This window comes from Balaenoptera ricei, chromosome 20 (genome assembly GCF_028023285.1).
Source record: "Balaenoptera ricei isolate mBalRic1 chromosome 20, mBalRic1.hap2, whole genome shotgun sequence".
NCBI classification, from domain to species: domain Eukaryota; kingdom Metazoa; phylum Chordata; class Mammalia; order Artiodactyla; family Balaenopteridae; genus Balaenoptera; species Balaenoptera ricei.
In genome coordinates, this window is record NC_082658.1 from 49,652,067 (window position 1) to 49,667,270 (window position 15,204).

At 52.8% G+C, this 15,204-nt stretch overlaps 1 protein-coding gene across 2 annotated transcripts in view; it reads left to right on the top strand.

Annotated features, from left to right (window-relative positions):
* Positions 1 to 15,204, top strand: part of ABR (ABR activator of RhoGEF and GTPase) — a 181,848-nt gene that overhangs the window by 80,110 nt on the left and 86,534 nt on the right. For both annotated transcript variants that reach the window (XM_059908040.1, XM_059908041.1), the window contains exon 2: positions 5,054 to 5,238. In XM_059908040.1, the coding sequence (XP_059764023.1) occupies positions 5,054 to 5,238 (185 nt within the window). The remainder of the gene's footprint in view (positions 1 to 5,053; positions 5,239 to 15,204) is intronic.

A 15,204-nucleotide genomic window follows, 5' to 3' on the forward strand; every position in this document is an offset into this window, starting at 1 on the left:
TGCAAAGGTCCAGAGGTGGGAAACTGTGTGTTTGGGGACTGTGTTAATTTCATAGGGCTGCCATTAAAAAAAAATCGTCACAGGGAGGCTCAAGAGGGAGGGGATATGGGGATATATGTATACATATAGCTGATTCGCTTTGTTGTACAGCAGAAACTAATACAACATTGTAAAGCAATTATATACTCCAATAAAGATATTTTTAAAAATCAAAGTAAAAATAAAACATCATCACAGGGACTTCTCTGGTGGTCCGGTGGTTAAGACTGCGTGCTTCCACTGCAGAGGGCATGGGTTCGATCCCTGGTCAGGGAACTAAGATTCCAGAAGCTGCGTGGCCAAAAAAACCCCCAAAATTTATTTTCTCACAGTCTGGAGGCCAGAGTCCAAAATCAAGGTGCCGGCAGGGCCATGCTCCCTGCCAAGGTGCTAGGGGGAGAATCCTTGCATTGCCTCTTGCAACTTCTGGTGGCTCCAGACATTCCTTGGCTTTTGGCCAGATAACTCAGATCTCTGCCTCCATCTTCACATGGCCTTCTTCTGTGTGTCTGTGTCTTCTCCCCTTCTGTTTCCTATAAAGACATGTCATCAGATTTGGGTCCCACTCAATTAAAGTAGGATCATCTCATCTAGAGATCCTCAACTTAATTACATCTACAAGGACCTTTTTCCTAAATAAGGTCACATTTATGGGTACCAAGGTTAGGATTTGGACATATATATTTGGGGGCTACTATTCAGACCCTTTCAGGGACCTACCTAGAAGATGTCTGATATTACAAGGCAGCAGAATACGATTCTGTAAAGGAAGAGTCAGGTGCTGACTATGAAAGGCCTTGAGCCAGGGAGTTTGAAGTGAATGGGGAACTGTTGAATTTTGAACAGTGGGGAAACGCGATCAGATTTGCAGTCTGGCAGTCACGGGGAGAGAGTGTTGGAATTGTCCTTGTAAGAGTTGGTGAGGGTGGGAAGGTGGATGGGGAGTGGGGATATTTCAGGGTGTAGGAGATGAGCAGGAAGAGGGAGGAATCTGGCATGACTCCTAGGTTTCCAACTTGAGTGATCTGGCAGATTAACTTCAGGAAAAGCTTGGGTTTGAAGTTCCTGGGGGTGGAGTTGTCCAGGAAACAATCAAAGAGATGGGTCTGCAGCTCAGACCTCTCCCTAGAATATAAATAAAATTTGGGAGAGGGAGTAAAGTAGAGGTGACAGAAACCCGGAGAACACCAATTTTTCCCCGTCATTTTATTATGAAAAATTTCAAACGTACCGAAAAGTTTAAAGAATTGTATAGTGAACAGCCATGTACCCACCATCTGGAGTCTGTAATTATCATTTTTCTCCACTTGCTTTATCACACATCTGGCCACCCCTCTGAATATCATCAACCCATCTTTTTTTTTATGTACGTCAGAGTAAGTTGCAGACATCAGTACATTTCACTTCGACACTTAAACGTGCATGTCATTAACTAGAGTTAAATATTTAGTGAAATGCACAAATCTTTGATGCAGTGTACTATTTGATGAAGTCAATGAACACATCCGCCTGTGTACCCCAAATCCCTGTCAAGATACAGAACATTTCCATCACCCTAGAAAATTCCCTGTGCTCCTTACAGTCAACTCCTGTCCCTACCTGACCCCCAGAAGCAACCACAATTTTCATTTTTTTTCCAAGAGTAAATTAAATTTGTCTGTTCTAGAACTTCATATAAATGGAGCCATACAGGATGTGTTCTTTTGTGTCTGGCTTCTTTCACTTAGCATAATGCCTGTAAGAGTCATTTCTGTGTGTCTCAGTATTTTGTCCCTTTTATTGCTGAGCAGTATTCTATTGTAAGGATGTATAGGGAATACCAATTTTTAAGGGGTGGGCAGGGAAAGAGGATTCCACCAAGGAGACTAGAAGGAACAGTGAAGACCGTAGGAAAAGCACCCAGATAGAATGTCAAGGAAAACCATCTGGATCAGTTATAATTAGGTTTGACTGCATATAACATAAAAACTAAATAACAGTGACTTAAATAACATAGGCATTTTTCTTCTCTCATGTAAAAGAAGTCCAGAGGTCGACATTCCTGGGGTGGTATGTTGGCTCACTGTGCCATCACGGGCCCAGGCTCCTAGCTTTGTGCTCAGCTATATTCAGCACTGGCTTCTATCCTCAAGGTCCCCTCATGGCTCAGTATGGCTGCTGGAGCTCCAGCTCTCCTATCTGCTTTCCAAACTGGCAACAGAAGGAGGAAGCATGGAGAGAGGGAAAAAATACCTTCCAGCGAAAACAATCTCAGCAACTTTCTTCAAAGTTCCACACATATCCACTCAACATCTCATTGGCCAGAACTTCATCACATGGCCCACACCACTAGGAAAAGTAGCCTTTTAGCTAGTCACGGAGCACACTGCCACTCCAAAGATAGTGAGATTTCTGTTACTAGGAGGGGAAATGGATATTGGCTGTCAGCAGCCTCCTCTGCCTTTTCTCTTTTGACACCTGGTGGCCAAGCCATGGTCCACTCAGCCTTCCTGTCTGTGGACCTACACAGACTGAAGGCTGTGCTTGGCAGATTCCCACCCTCCTGAGTCCCCAGGGCTCCTTCTTTCTCAAAGGGTTGGTTTCTCTGTCTTTTCTGTATCCCTTTTCCTGGTAGGATTCTCCGGGGTCTCTGGCTGGTTTCCTGGGCTGTCAGGGTCTCCAGGAGGTTGGAATGAAAGGGACAGTATCCAGGAACATTTGCAGAGAGCTCTGAGGGCACTCTCCTCCACGCCCGGGCGCCCCGCTGTTGTGGCTGGCACCCCTCTCTCCCCTCCTTGGTCAGCCTCCCCTGACGAGGGCTGTAGAAGGACATTTCCCTAGAAGATTAGTGAGATTCAGAGGGGGAAAGATGGCATTTGGAGACAGACTTGGATTCAAATCCTTTCTGTGCAAATCTCTCTGAGACTCAGTGACTCTGTCTGTGAACTGGGGATCGTGAGAGCAGCCTCCCCGATGTGGCTAGGTTGAGATGTGGGTCCAGGGGCACCACTCTGATAAGGATGAATTGGGCACACGTGGCGGAAGGCTGGCAGAGACCTTCCCGCCCTGCTGTGACCCAGGCAGCTGCAGACTGTGAGGTAGAGTCAAGCCTCACCGCTTTCCCTGTGGTCCCTTCTACCTTTGCCCTTGGGAAATATCTTGAGAGTGAAGGCTCTGGTCCTGTGACCCCTGGGAATCGGTCACTGTACAGGAGAATCAGCGGGGCCTGCTGGAACCTGAACGGATGGCCAGGCCAGTGTTCACCACACCTCACACCCCCCGCCTGACTCCAGGCACTAACAGGGCAGCCTGGAGCCTCCTGGAGGAGAGACCGCAGGTTACCGTGGTGTTTCATTCCCTCCTTGTGCTTCTCCAAAGGGAGTAGGTCTCACCAAACAGCCGGGCTCCCTCACAGTGCCAGACTCGGGCAGCCCGGAAGCTGTGGCTCCTCTTCCTCCCTCCCGCCCCCTGGAAATAGCAGAGTCGGCTCACCCCCACCTGCTCCTGAGACAGAAGCCCTGTGTCCTCCCGGCAGTGGGTCCTGTTTCCCCCGTGCCTGGCACACACACATCCCAATGTCTGGATTGCTAGGTCCTGTGGTTCTTCACGTGCACGCCTGTCCTGGGGAAAAAAATAATAGCTCACGTCCCTGACAGCTTAATGGGCCGTCAGCTCAGGACTGGAGAGGAAGTCGGCAGGAACAGGTGCAGCGAGGCTGGGGGGCGCTCTCGGCTGCCAAAGGGGCAGATTGGACTGAGTGTGGCCGTGGCCGGGCGCCCTGGTGACCCGTTGACACCATTCTCAGGCTGCCGGCTGCCCCGGGGGCTGGTGTGTTGTGACAGAGGAGGAGGAGCCAGGGCCCCGCTGAGAACTTGGCTCAAGCCTCAGACCTGAGAGGGACAGTGCATTCCTCTGCCCATTCACTCACTCCACACACGTTTCCAAGATCCTGACCCACGTGGGCCGTGGCTGCTGGGCACACAGCGATGGCTGTCACCCAGTTCCCGCGCCAGGCGCTCAGGGACGAATGGGCAGGATCGCTGGGGGCACTAGAGGGCCACGCACTGTAGTTCTGAGCTGGGACGCCAGGGGGGACACTGCGGAGGAAGTGATATCTGAGCAGATGATGGGACAGACCCAGCCAGGGGTGGAGGTGGGGGAGGGTCCCTCACACAGCTGTAGGAGAGACCCCCACTGGTGGGGTGTGATGGGGGCCTTTCTGAGATGCTGCCTTGCGCCCGCATGGACCCGGCCTGCTGTCCAGGGAGGGGGTGTCTGGGCGGGGGCTCTGGCCCCTGAGTGGTGCTGGCAGCGCCGATGGGGTTAACAGCAGCTTGACTTCCCTGTGGCTGTTTCTTCCCTCCTTTTCCCAAGGAATCCTACATTGAAATTACAGAAATAAGTGCCGGCTTTTGAGAAGTCTGCTGTGCAACTGCGTCCCTGCCAGGCCCGGGCTGCCTTCTGGCCCATGCTCTGCCAGCCTTGGGCTCTGACCTGTGCGGAGCCTTGTTCGAGGGGTGAGGACCCCCTCGGGTGCCGTTCCTCAGCCCCCACCCCGAACCCTGCTCTGCCCCCCCATCCAGGGATGGGGCTCAGTGTACAAATGGTACCCAAAGAGGAGGAGCTCAGGAAGTGACATCGCTCGGGCCCGCCCGCACCTCCTTATTCCCTATAAAAAGCAAAATGGTGACTCAGAGAGGAGAGTTGGAAGCGTCCTGCCTCCTGCTCCCACTGTTAATTTTTAGACTCGGAATTAGGCAGGAGGCAAAGGAAACAGCAGCTCGAAATACGCGACTGACATGCTATTAAGCGGGTGGCAACTGCGGAGCCGCACCCCCTCGACTCCCAGCGGCCCCTGAACCGCAGCTCCTGGTGCCTGCTGGTGCTCCGGGACGCGCAGCCCTGCCCGGGCTGGGCGTGGATGGTGCGGCCCGGGGCATGGCAGCCGGGGACCGCCGCTGGCGCCCACTGCGCTACCAATCCCTGGCAGCCCTCGTGGAGGACTCTCAGTGGCCTTTCTTGTTCCTTGTCTCAGACTTCAGCTACGGGGCAGACGACTACGACGGAGAGGGGAATGAAGAGCAGAAGGGGCCCCCGGAGGGCTCGGAGACCATGCCGTACATCGATGAGTCGCCCACCATGTCGCCCCAGCTCAGTGCCCGGAACCAGGGCGGCGGGGACAGCATCTCCCCCACCCCACCAGAGGGGCTGGCACCTGGGGTAGGTACACCTGCTTTTCCTTCCGGGTTTGGGAAGAGGGGGCTTTTGGGGAGGCGGGTAGGCAGGCATGGGTGTCGTGGGCCAGGCTCTGCTTGGAGCGCTACTGGGGTGCAGGACTCGGGAAATCTGGGCTTGCTCTTGGTGCCCTCATCATCTCATTCCGGTCCTGGGCCTCTCAGAGTAGCCCCCGCCCCCCCCACCCCCCGCTGCTCTCTCTGCCACTGCTGCGCCTACCCCTGCCTCTTCTACCAGCCGTCTGCTCCCCCTGCCTCCTGGACACCTCACTTCCTCTTTCAGCTTTCTCTCTCAGCTCTCCTCTAGCAGGATGGGGCCTTGCGGAGGGAACAGGCTCTCCTCTCTGGGCCCGGGCTGGGCAGTGGCTGCACATGTGAGTTGTGGGCTATAAATGCACAGGTGCCGGCTCAGCAAACCAAGGCTGGCCTCGGTGCCGGCAGTGGGGGGAGTGAGCAGCTTCTGTAGCATTCCCTGAGGACCAAGGGCCCCGTCCAGCCCTCCTCTGTTGACTCTGGAAGGGAATGAGCCGTAATGGTGTCCACCTCTCCTCTTGTCCACCGATGAGAGCTCTGCTCCAAAGAGAAGCATTTTACAAGCAATACTGAGGATGTGCTCTGAGACAGGCGGAGGGGTAGAGATGCGAGGAGGTTTGCAATCCTTGTAATTAATGCTGTTCCTGGACCCAGAGACCAGCTCTGTCCGTGCTCAGTTTGTGCGAGTGTGTCTGAGACACAAGAGCAAGTGAGACAGAGGGATTCCTGGGGGCTATTTTTCAGAAATTAGGAAGAATCAAAGAATCAAATTTCTTCTTTGGCGGGGGGCGGGGGGGGCTTGGATTGCTTGGTCCTGCTTGGTAGGGGGCTTGTCCAGGTGTGTTTTGTAGGGGGATCCCCTTTCTTCCCTCTAATACCCTCGAGGAGCAGTCACTGAGTTGCTGCGAGATACTTGTTTCCCTCCTGCAGGGCCCAGCACACCCCCACTCCAGCCAGAGGGCTGCCTGGACCCTACCATTTCTTGCGAACCCCCTGCTTCCTTCCCTCCCAGCCTCCTTGTCCACCCTCCACCCCTGCGTAGAGCTCTCACCCCCTCTTCACACAGCAGGGTGGCTGTTATAGCCTTTGGCAACAAGGGCCTTGGCAACCGGCTTCCCACTTGGGAGAAGCCACATTGTTGCCGTGGCAACAGAGGCCTAGGCAGAGCTTATCAGCTGCCAGGCAGTGCAAGTTTGGGAAGGGATGGTGGGGGCAGGTGGGAGGTGGAAGTAATGGGCAAGGGCGTTGATCAGGTTCAGGCCCCCCACAGCTGACATTCTGGGGTATTGTCCTGTCGTCCTAAGGAAGGGTGGCAGGTGAGAGACAGCCATCTTGGACCTGCGGGGCAGGATTCTTGCTACTGATGGAGGAGAGGGTGCTCTGGGACCTGAACTGACTCTAACCAGGGGAAGCAAAGTGACAGGTCTTGCTTCCCGTCTCTGCCTTTAGGTCTCTGACCACAACAGGGCTTAGAGACAATCCCCCTCCCATCCCGGAGACTCAGCTATTACCCCTGTGAGCTGCTGCAGAAAGATTCACCAGGAATCCTGGCTGAGAGTTGAGAACGTGTGGCCAGATTAGAGCCACTTGCTGAAGAGAAAAGCCATTTATTTCCCTTTCTCCTCTCTGCCTTCCTCCTTGCTTCCTGTCCTGTCTCCTTCCCTCGTCACATGACCACCTTGCTGGAGTGCTTGTCCATCGACTTTCAGATTCCCTGGTGAAAGGTACTCAGGTGCTTTCTCCAGTGAAACGGGTCACAGGCATAACAGGGAGATGCCCCCACCTGGAGCTCTGAGGCTTCAGGGCAGGGACTTCCTTTACTACGATGCTGCCCATTTTGCTTGGCGACTCACAAGGGAAGAGCTTGGTTTGAGGACTTTGAAATCCAAGAGATGCTACAGTGACAACTGGCCAAAGTGCTTGGGAACCCCAGGATTAATTTTTGCACCATTGGCTAGAAATTATACAAGGTAGGGGTGGGGAGCATTAATCCAGCTTGGGGATCCTAGCAAAGATGCCAGCCCAGTGTACCCCCTGCCTGCCTTTCCCTCCTGAGTTGCATTTCTGCTCTCTCTGCTGTATCACTGGCCCCATCTAGTGGACTCAGCAAGTATTGCTGTGTACATTGGGGTGCTGGAGAGAGTTGACACACCTCTTCCTGAGTACTTGGGGGCTGTTTCAGTTTAAAAAAAAAAAAAAGAAAGAAAGAAAAAGAAAGCCAAGGTTTCTGCTACTTGGCTCTGCTCATTTGACCAGGCAGGTCCCCTCCCTGCCAGGCTTCCTGTTGGGGCCTTGGGAACCAAGGGGACTTTTGGACCAAATCAGATGATTGTTCTAGATATTCAGATATCTGGCCTCTGGCAGCCGGACATTCCACACCCAAATGTGCATGCAACTTGTTCCTGGAAGCCCAAGGTTTGGTCTTTATATTAGGGTTCTCCAGAGAAACAGAACCATTAGGATACAGAGAGAGAAGGATTGATTTATTATAAGGAATTGTTCACTAGATTATGGAGGCTGAGAGGTCCCAAGATCTGCAGTCAGCAAGCTGGAGACCCAGGAGAACTGATGGTATAGTTAGTTCCAGTCTGAGTCCAAAGGCTGGAGAATCAGGAGAGTTGATGGTGTAAGCTCTAGTCCGTATTGAGTCCAAAGGCAGGAGAAGACCTATGTCCCAGCTCAAAGACAGGCAGAGAGAGTGAATTCTCCCTTATTTCGCCTTTTTGTTCTATCCAGACCTTCAACTGATTAGATGAGGCCCACCCACACTGGGAAAGCAACCTGCTTTACTCAGTCAACTGATTCAAGTGTTAATCTCATCCAGAAACACCCTCACAGACACACCCAGAATAATGGGTGGCCAAACGTCTAGGTATCTGTGGCCTTGTCAGGTTGATGCATAAAACTAGCCCTCACGGTCTTACTCTCCCAGCAGCTCAGAGAATGGAAGGGACATGAGCTTTGCATAGATGAACATGTGCTGCTCTCTAGCTGTGGGACTCTGGATCAGTGTCATAACCCCTCTGAGCCTCAGTTTCCTCATCTCTAAATAGGACTAACCACCTGAAGGGTTGTTGAGAGGACGGACTGGGATAGCTCAGGTGAGGCCTGCAGCGCTGGGCCTGGCTCACTGTGGGTCCTCGGTCCTTGGCGCCCAGGGCCCACGAGACTCTCCTCACCAGCCTTTAGAGGGGTGGGGAGCCCAGAGCACTGCGAGGACCCGGTCTAATGAATATTTGCTGGACGACAACTGAATCTGCTTTTGCAACCTCCTTCCTGGGGTCAGATCTGTCCTCCCAGGTGTGGTAGCCCAGATGAAACCGGGTCTCCGGTGTTGCAGGACAAACGCTCTTCACTCTCCAGAACGCCCTGCAGCCTCACTCTGCTCTCGCCTTAGATGTGCCCCAGTGTGCAGCCCAGCGAGGTATCAGGGTGAAAGCTGAAGCCCCGCCCTGCCGACCCTCACTCTCCCCAAGCCCAGGCTGAGTACAGCTCCCTCCGGTGGCTCAGTTCAGCAGAGAGGGCCTGCTTTCACCCTGGGAAGGACAGGCGGGACTCTCCATCTCACTGACAAGCGGGGCACACGTTCCCCTGCCAGGACCGTGGTCATTCAGAAAAGCGTGTGCCCCACAAGCCATGGACTTGTCTGACTCCCCTCTTGGGAGGCGCCGTGAAAAGGGGCCACAAGGCAGAGAGAAGATCTGGTTGTTGTCTCAGTGCCACCACTTTCTAGCTGTGTGACCTGAGGGATTTCACTCATCTGAGCTCCAGTTTGCTCATCTGTAAAGTGAAGAAACTGAGAATTTCCTCCCTCCTGACCTCACACAGCTGTCGGGAGGCTTCTGTGAGATGGTGCCAGGCAGGTGCTTTATAAATTGTAAAGTCTGTACATGTTAGTACTGCACTAACTGCTGAATTGAGGAGTTTAGTCTCCAGACGGCAGGATAATTGAAAGATAGGTGGGGGGAGTTGAGATGATCACCACTGTCAGCCTTCTCATCTTCCCCCCTTCCCCCGCACAACCCCCCCTTCCTCACAGCTACTTAGACTCGCCCTGAGCCTTTTACATGGGGAGCCAGAGATATACTTAAACTTGGTCTTTCTTTTATTCTTTTCTTTTTTTTCTTTTGGCCGCGCCTGCATGTGGGATCTTAGTTCCCTGACCAGGGATTGAACCCGTGCCTCCTGCATTGGAAGAGCGGAGTCTTAACCACTGGACTGCCAGGAAATCCCTAAACTTGGGTCTTTCTGACGCTGGAGTCTGTGTGGTGCTCCCAGGTCCCCTCAGACACCACCTCCCTTGTGAAGGTTTTCCAGCCCATGGCTGAGCCCTCCGCTGTCTGGGGACCGTGCACAGTTACTCGTGGGGCACGTCTGCCCTGCGAGATCCGGAGCCCTGATCCCCAATCATCTCTGGGACCCCCATCAGCAGCTCCCGGGCACCTAGGGATATTCACCCGGTGTTTATGGAATTGAATCAGGTAGCACTGGATTGGCCAGGGAGCAGGGAGGGAGGGCAGATACAGTCTCAGGGGATGAAGCTAGGACGAATTGCTGCCCCCTCTTCCCTTCCTGGTCCCTTCTGAAGCCTTGGGGTTTGGGATCTGAGGTTGCAGGACAAGGAAGTCGCTTCTAGGTGACAGGAGAAGCCACGTGGCGAGCCGGGAACATCTGAGGTGGTGTCCCAGTCTGCTCTCTTTGGACGGCATTCGAGGCCTGGGTTGGGTGGGTTGGCGGCTGCCCTTTATCTTTACGCCTCTCAGGAGTTTCCAGCTGCAGGTAAAACCAGAGACATCTCTCCTCAGGTTGCCGACCTCCTGCCTCAGCAGCCTTGCTCCCTATTGCCCCCTTTCTGGATCTTTGGTCCCCACTCCAAAGAGGAGGAGCTTGCCTGGCTCCCCCTACGTGCCAGGTGCTGTGCCAGGTGCTGTGCCAGGTGCCCACGGGCTTCATCGCCACCTATCCCTGCAACCACTGCGAGAGCCCCCCATTTTGTAGATGAAGAAGGTATGGCTCAGGGGGTTCCTTGGCTTGTGTGAGTTGAGGGGGATGTAAATAGGAAATAGGGAGACGGTGCCCTGGTTGTGGTCCTCAGCCCCTCCGTGGCTGGTGCTCCCTGGCCTCTCTGGCCCATCGCACCCCCTTCACACATGGCTGGGATCTGGGCTTCCCTGGCTGGCCACACCCAGCCGACCTGGGGCATCCCTGTAATGCTCACAGCCTGTCTGGGATCGCCCTCTCCCCACTACTGTGCTGTGCGTTTCACATCGGCCAGTAAGGCGACTTCCAGAGCAACACGTATTCGGTGAAGGTTTGCTCATCTCCTGCAGGTCCCAGGGACGGTGGATAGGAGAGTGAGCCAGACCCATTCTCTGTCCTTGAGGCTCGGGAGTCTTTGAGGGTGGAGCAGGGAGGCCAACCGACCCGCCTAATCACACCAAGAGGTGTGAAATTGCCCCTGAGAACGCCTTCAGTTTGAGACGTTTGGCCACACAGGTGAGCCGCCAGGGGGCAGAGGCTGGATGGCCCCCTGGGCTCTGGGTTCTGCCAGGGTGCAGAAGGGCAGGGAGTATCCCAGCAGCAGGCTGGCTCTTACCCAGACTCTCTTTTCCATCCTCCTCACCTAGTTCCTCCACTAGTGGGTGCTAGCACTTTCTTTCCACGATGATACTCTGATGATGCTCTTGTGGACCTTCCTCCCACAGGGTTATGGGCTGGTTGCTTCTATCTGGAAAGCCACACAGACCCCCCCCCCCCAACCCTCCTGCCTGTGTGGCAGAAAGAAGAGAAAGAAGAGAAACGCTTCCATAGCACTTACTAAATGCCGGGCACTGTTGTAGCACTTTATAAATACTAACTCATTTAGTCCTCACCACACCTTGGGAAGTAGGCACCGTTACTGCCCCATTTTACAGATGTGAAAACTAAGGTGCAAAGAGGTGACATAACCCACCTGAGGTCCCACAGCTGGTCAGTGGTGGGTGCTCACCACCGCTGTTCTCTGCCACCTCTCCAGAACAGGAACCTTAGTGCCCTCGTCTTACGTCTTTCTGGCTCTGTGACTTGAGATAACCTGTAGAGTCTTGGTCCCCTCAGCTGTAAATAAGGATAAATACCTCCTATCTGGAAGGGCTGCTGGGAGGACCGAGTGACACAGTGACTGTGAAAACGCACAGTCTGTACCACAAGGAGGACCAGCTCCCGAGGTGGTAGTTGACTTTGAATCTCTCCTGGGATGTGAACCCGGTTCTCTATGGGCCCCCAGCTCTGGCTGCCCTCGGGCCTTCCCATCCCCACTCTAGTCCTGGCAGAGGTGGCTCAGCTCCCACTGGCATTCCTGCTGGGCAGAGGTGCCTTTGGAGGGTGTCACCGTGGATGACCAGTTTCCTTAGGTACCATCCACCCAACCTGAACCCCTTGATTTGTCTTCTTGGGAGACCCTTTGCCTTGCCCTTTAAGCCTCCTGGAGTCATTTCTACTCACTAAGTATTTTCTGAGCACCCACTTTATTTATTTATTTTTTAGGCTGCGCCACATGGCTCGCAGGATCTCAGTTTCCCAACCAGGGATTGAACCCGGGCCACGGCAGTGAAAGCCCGGAGTCCTAACCACTGGACTACCAGGGAACTCCCTGAGCACCCACTTTTTACAAGAACTTGTTCTGGGTGCTGTGGGGAATTAGCATGAACAGGGGTTGCCCCTCACTCCCCCTACACACACACACACACACACACACACACACACACACACACACACAGTCCCTCAATTTCAAGGCTTGAGAGATGTATTAATACAACATCCCAAGGAGGGAGCCATGTAACCTCAGGTGGGGGAATCAAGGAGGAGAGCATGTAGGAGGCAGCCTCAGAGAGTAGGTACTGTTCTGCCTGGGCACTGGTCAGGAAGGACATTCTAGATAAAGGGAGCTGTGTAAGTTCTGGAATGTGGGAAAACCTCTGGAGGTGTGAGAAAAGGAGAATGGTCGAGTGTGGCCGGGCTTTGGGTTCATTGGAAGATGTGGGAGGTGAGGCTGGGAGTGGGCTAGGGCTCCCCCCTCCTGCACTCCCCACACACCACCACCCCTGCCAAAGAAGAGGAGAATAGCTGGTGCCTGCCAAGGGCTCAACATGTGCCAGGCCCTGCCCCATGTGTACTAGTCCTCCCTGCAAACCTAGAGTTGGTGCTAGAATTATCCCCATTTTACAGATGAGGAAACAGGCCCAGAGAGTTTGAACGACTTGCCCAGGGTCACACAGCTGGCAAGAGGCAGAACGAGGATTCAAATCCAACATCCAGGAGAGTTTTTTTATTTGTTTGTTTTTGTTTTACTATATAAACAGTGTCATGTAGTGGCTTATATCCAACATTTGCTTCATGTAATTGACCTCTATAGATGATTTGGAGTAACTTCTGCTATAGCAGAAAAAGGGAAGGCAGAGGGAGGAGGATGGCTATCAAGAAGATGATGAGTCTGATTCCATCTGCAGCTGTGGCTGACTCCACCTGCCCCCGGCACTGGCCCCTGGGGTCAGTTCTCATTGGCCCAGGGTCTGCTGAGCTCCAGAAAGTCTGGAGGTGGGACTTGAGCTCCTGCCAAGGAAGTTGGAAGGGCCAGGGATAGGCAGAGAGGAGGGAGAGGGGGCTCCAAGCCAGGTCAAGGCCTGGAGGTGAGAATGCACCTGGCCCTTTCATGGGACAGCAAACAGCAGAAGTTGTTGTCAACAGTTTGATCAGTTGAGTCATCAGCAAGGGCCCCACTGCCCTTGTTAGGGCTGACTTGGTGGCTTCCTGCTGGGTACAGAGTGAGCAGTGTTTTAGAAAGAGTAATCTGATGTCAGCAGGAGGGATGCACTGAGACACTGTCTGGCCACTGCCTGTAAAATTCTTCAGTGCCTGCCCGTAGCAATGCTGTCAAGGCCGTGCCTGACCTGACCACTTGATCTCTGCCTACCTCTGCAGTCTCATTACAACCCCCCAGCTAGAATGGGAGCTCTGCCATGGAGCTTTGTCAGTTTTGTACCAAAATGTTTGCTCATTGCATACTGTAGTGCCTAGAACTGCGCCTGGCACATAAGAGATGCCTAATAAGTATTGGTTGAATGGGTGAAGCCTTGCCACCCAGACTGAACTCATTTCATTATTCCTCATGCTGTCCTGTCTGCCCCTGAGTCCCCCTGGCATGGCTAATCCCTGTCATTTTCAGGTAGGAGTTTTAATGTCACCTCCTCTGGAGAACCTTCTGTGACTCCCCCCTCTGCTGCATCAGATGTGTCTTCTGTCTTGTGCCCCCAGAGCTCACTCTACTTGCCCAATTATAGCACTTACCACACTTCTTTTTTTAATTTCTTTATTAAAAAAGAAATTAATTTTTATTTTTCCTGATTACATCACTGAAAATTCTAACTTTACAGGAACATATAATATGGAAAGTGAAAGTCTCCTTAAGTCTCATCCTACAGAGAGAATGTCTGTTAAGAGACATCTTCTTTTTCCATGTGAGATATTACATATATATACACATATATGTAAAAAATACATTTTTCTCTGGTATATATTATATATATACACTTTTTTAAAAAGTGGGATCATACTATTAATACTGTTATGCAATTTGCTCTGGTTATTTAATAAGTCTTGGACATCTTGCATATCAGTAATTAAAGACCCACCTCATTCTCCTTCATGACTGTATGCAGTGTTTCTTTTAATGGTTGTACCATAATTCACTTAGCCAGTCCCCTTCTGTTAGACATTTGGGCTGTTTCCAGTCTTTCACTGGTATAACCATCATTGCAGTGAACATCTTTGTACAAAGATCTTTGAGTCCTTGCAGAAATGTTTTTGCAGAAAAATTCCTTAAAGTGGAGGTGCTGACTCAGAGGGTGAGAACATATTAAGTCACAATAGATATTTCCACGTTATTCTTTCTGGAAGAGTTGTACCTTAGCCCCAGAGTTCTGAGATCGTGCCCTTCCCCTGGCCCTGCCTTGGCTCGCAGTGGTCAGTCTGTCCCTGAGACCATCAGCCCCCACGGAGGTAGACAAAGCGTCCCACTTGTGGCTGTGTTCTGGATGCTAGCACAGCGCCTGGTGCATGGTGGGCAATGAAGAGATACTTGTTGATTGAGTGGGTAAGGGAATGAGGGGATGGAGAATGAGTGTGAGAGAAGGCTGTTGGGTTTGGGGAGAGTAAACTGTTGGTGGCTTGGAAAGCGTGGATTTGGCGGGTGTCTGAAATCTCAGTCCGTGCCCCTTGTTCATGGGGGAGTGGTTCCCGCCCACTTCTCCAAGTTCATCACCTGCCCCTTTTCTGTCCTCCAGCTGTGCTTCCTGGGGTTCCTTACAAAACATTTTCCTCCCTTTGCCTGGAAACCCTTCCCCTTTTTAAGATGCTGCTCAGAGGCCACGCTTCTGTGGAGCTTTACCTCTCAGGCAGGGTTAGTGCCTTTGTCCCGTGTTCCCGCCGTGTTGACCAGTGAGAACACTGCCTCATTTGTTGATATGTCCTTCACCCCCTGTGGGTTGAGAGCATGCTAACGGCAAGGCCTGTGTCTCGCAGATCTGTGTATTTGTAATGCCAGGCCTTCTCTGCGTATGAATGAACAGATGGATGGACAGGCGAGATCGGAAGTCAGAGTGGAATATTACTGTGGTTAACGTAGGTGTGAGATTCTACAAACCTTGGCTGGGGTGGTGGCTTTGGAAAAGGAAGAGAAGGAAGAACCAAGGGGACTCGGTAAAAGGGATGTGGGGCCTGAGGGAAGGAAGAGTCGCAAGATGGCGGCCCCGCCAACAGAAGTGGAGAAACCAGAAGGGGAAGCTGGTTTAGGGAGGGGGAAGGGTCGTTTGGTCTGGAGATGTGGAGCTGAGGGGCTGCTGATGGGACTTCCAAGTGAGGAGAACCAGTTGACAGCACAGAT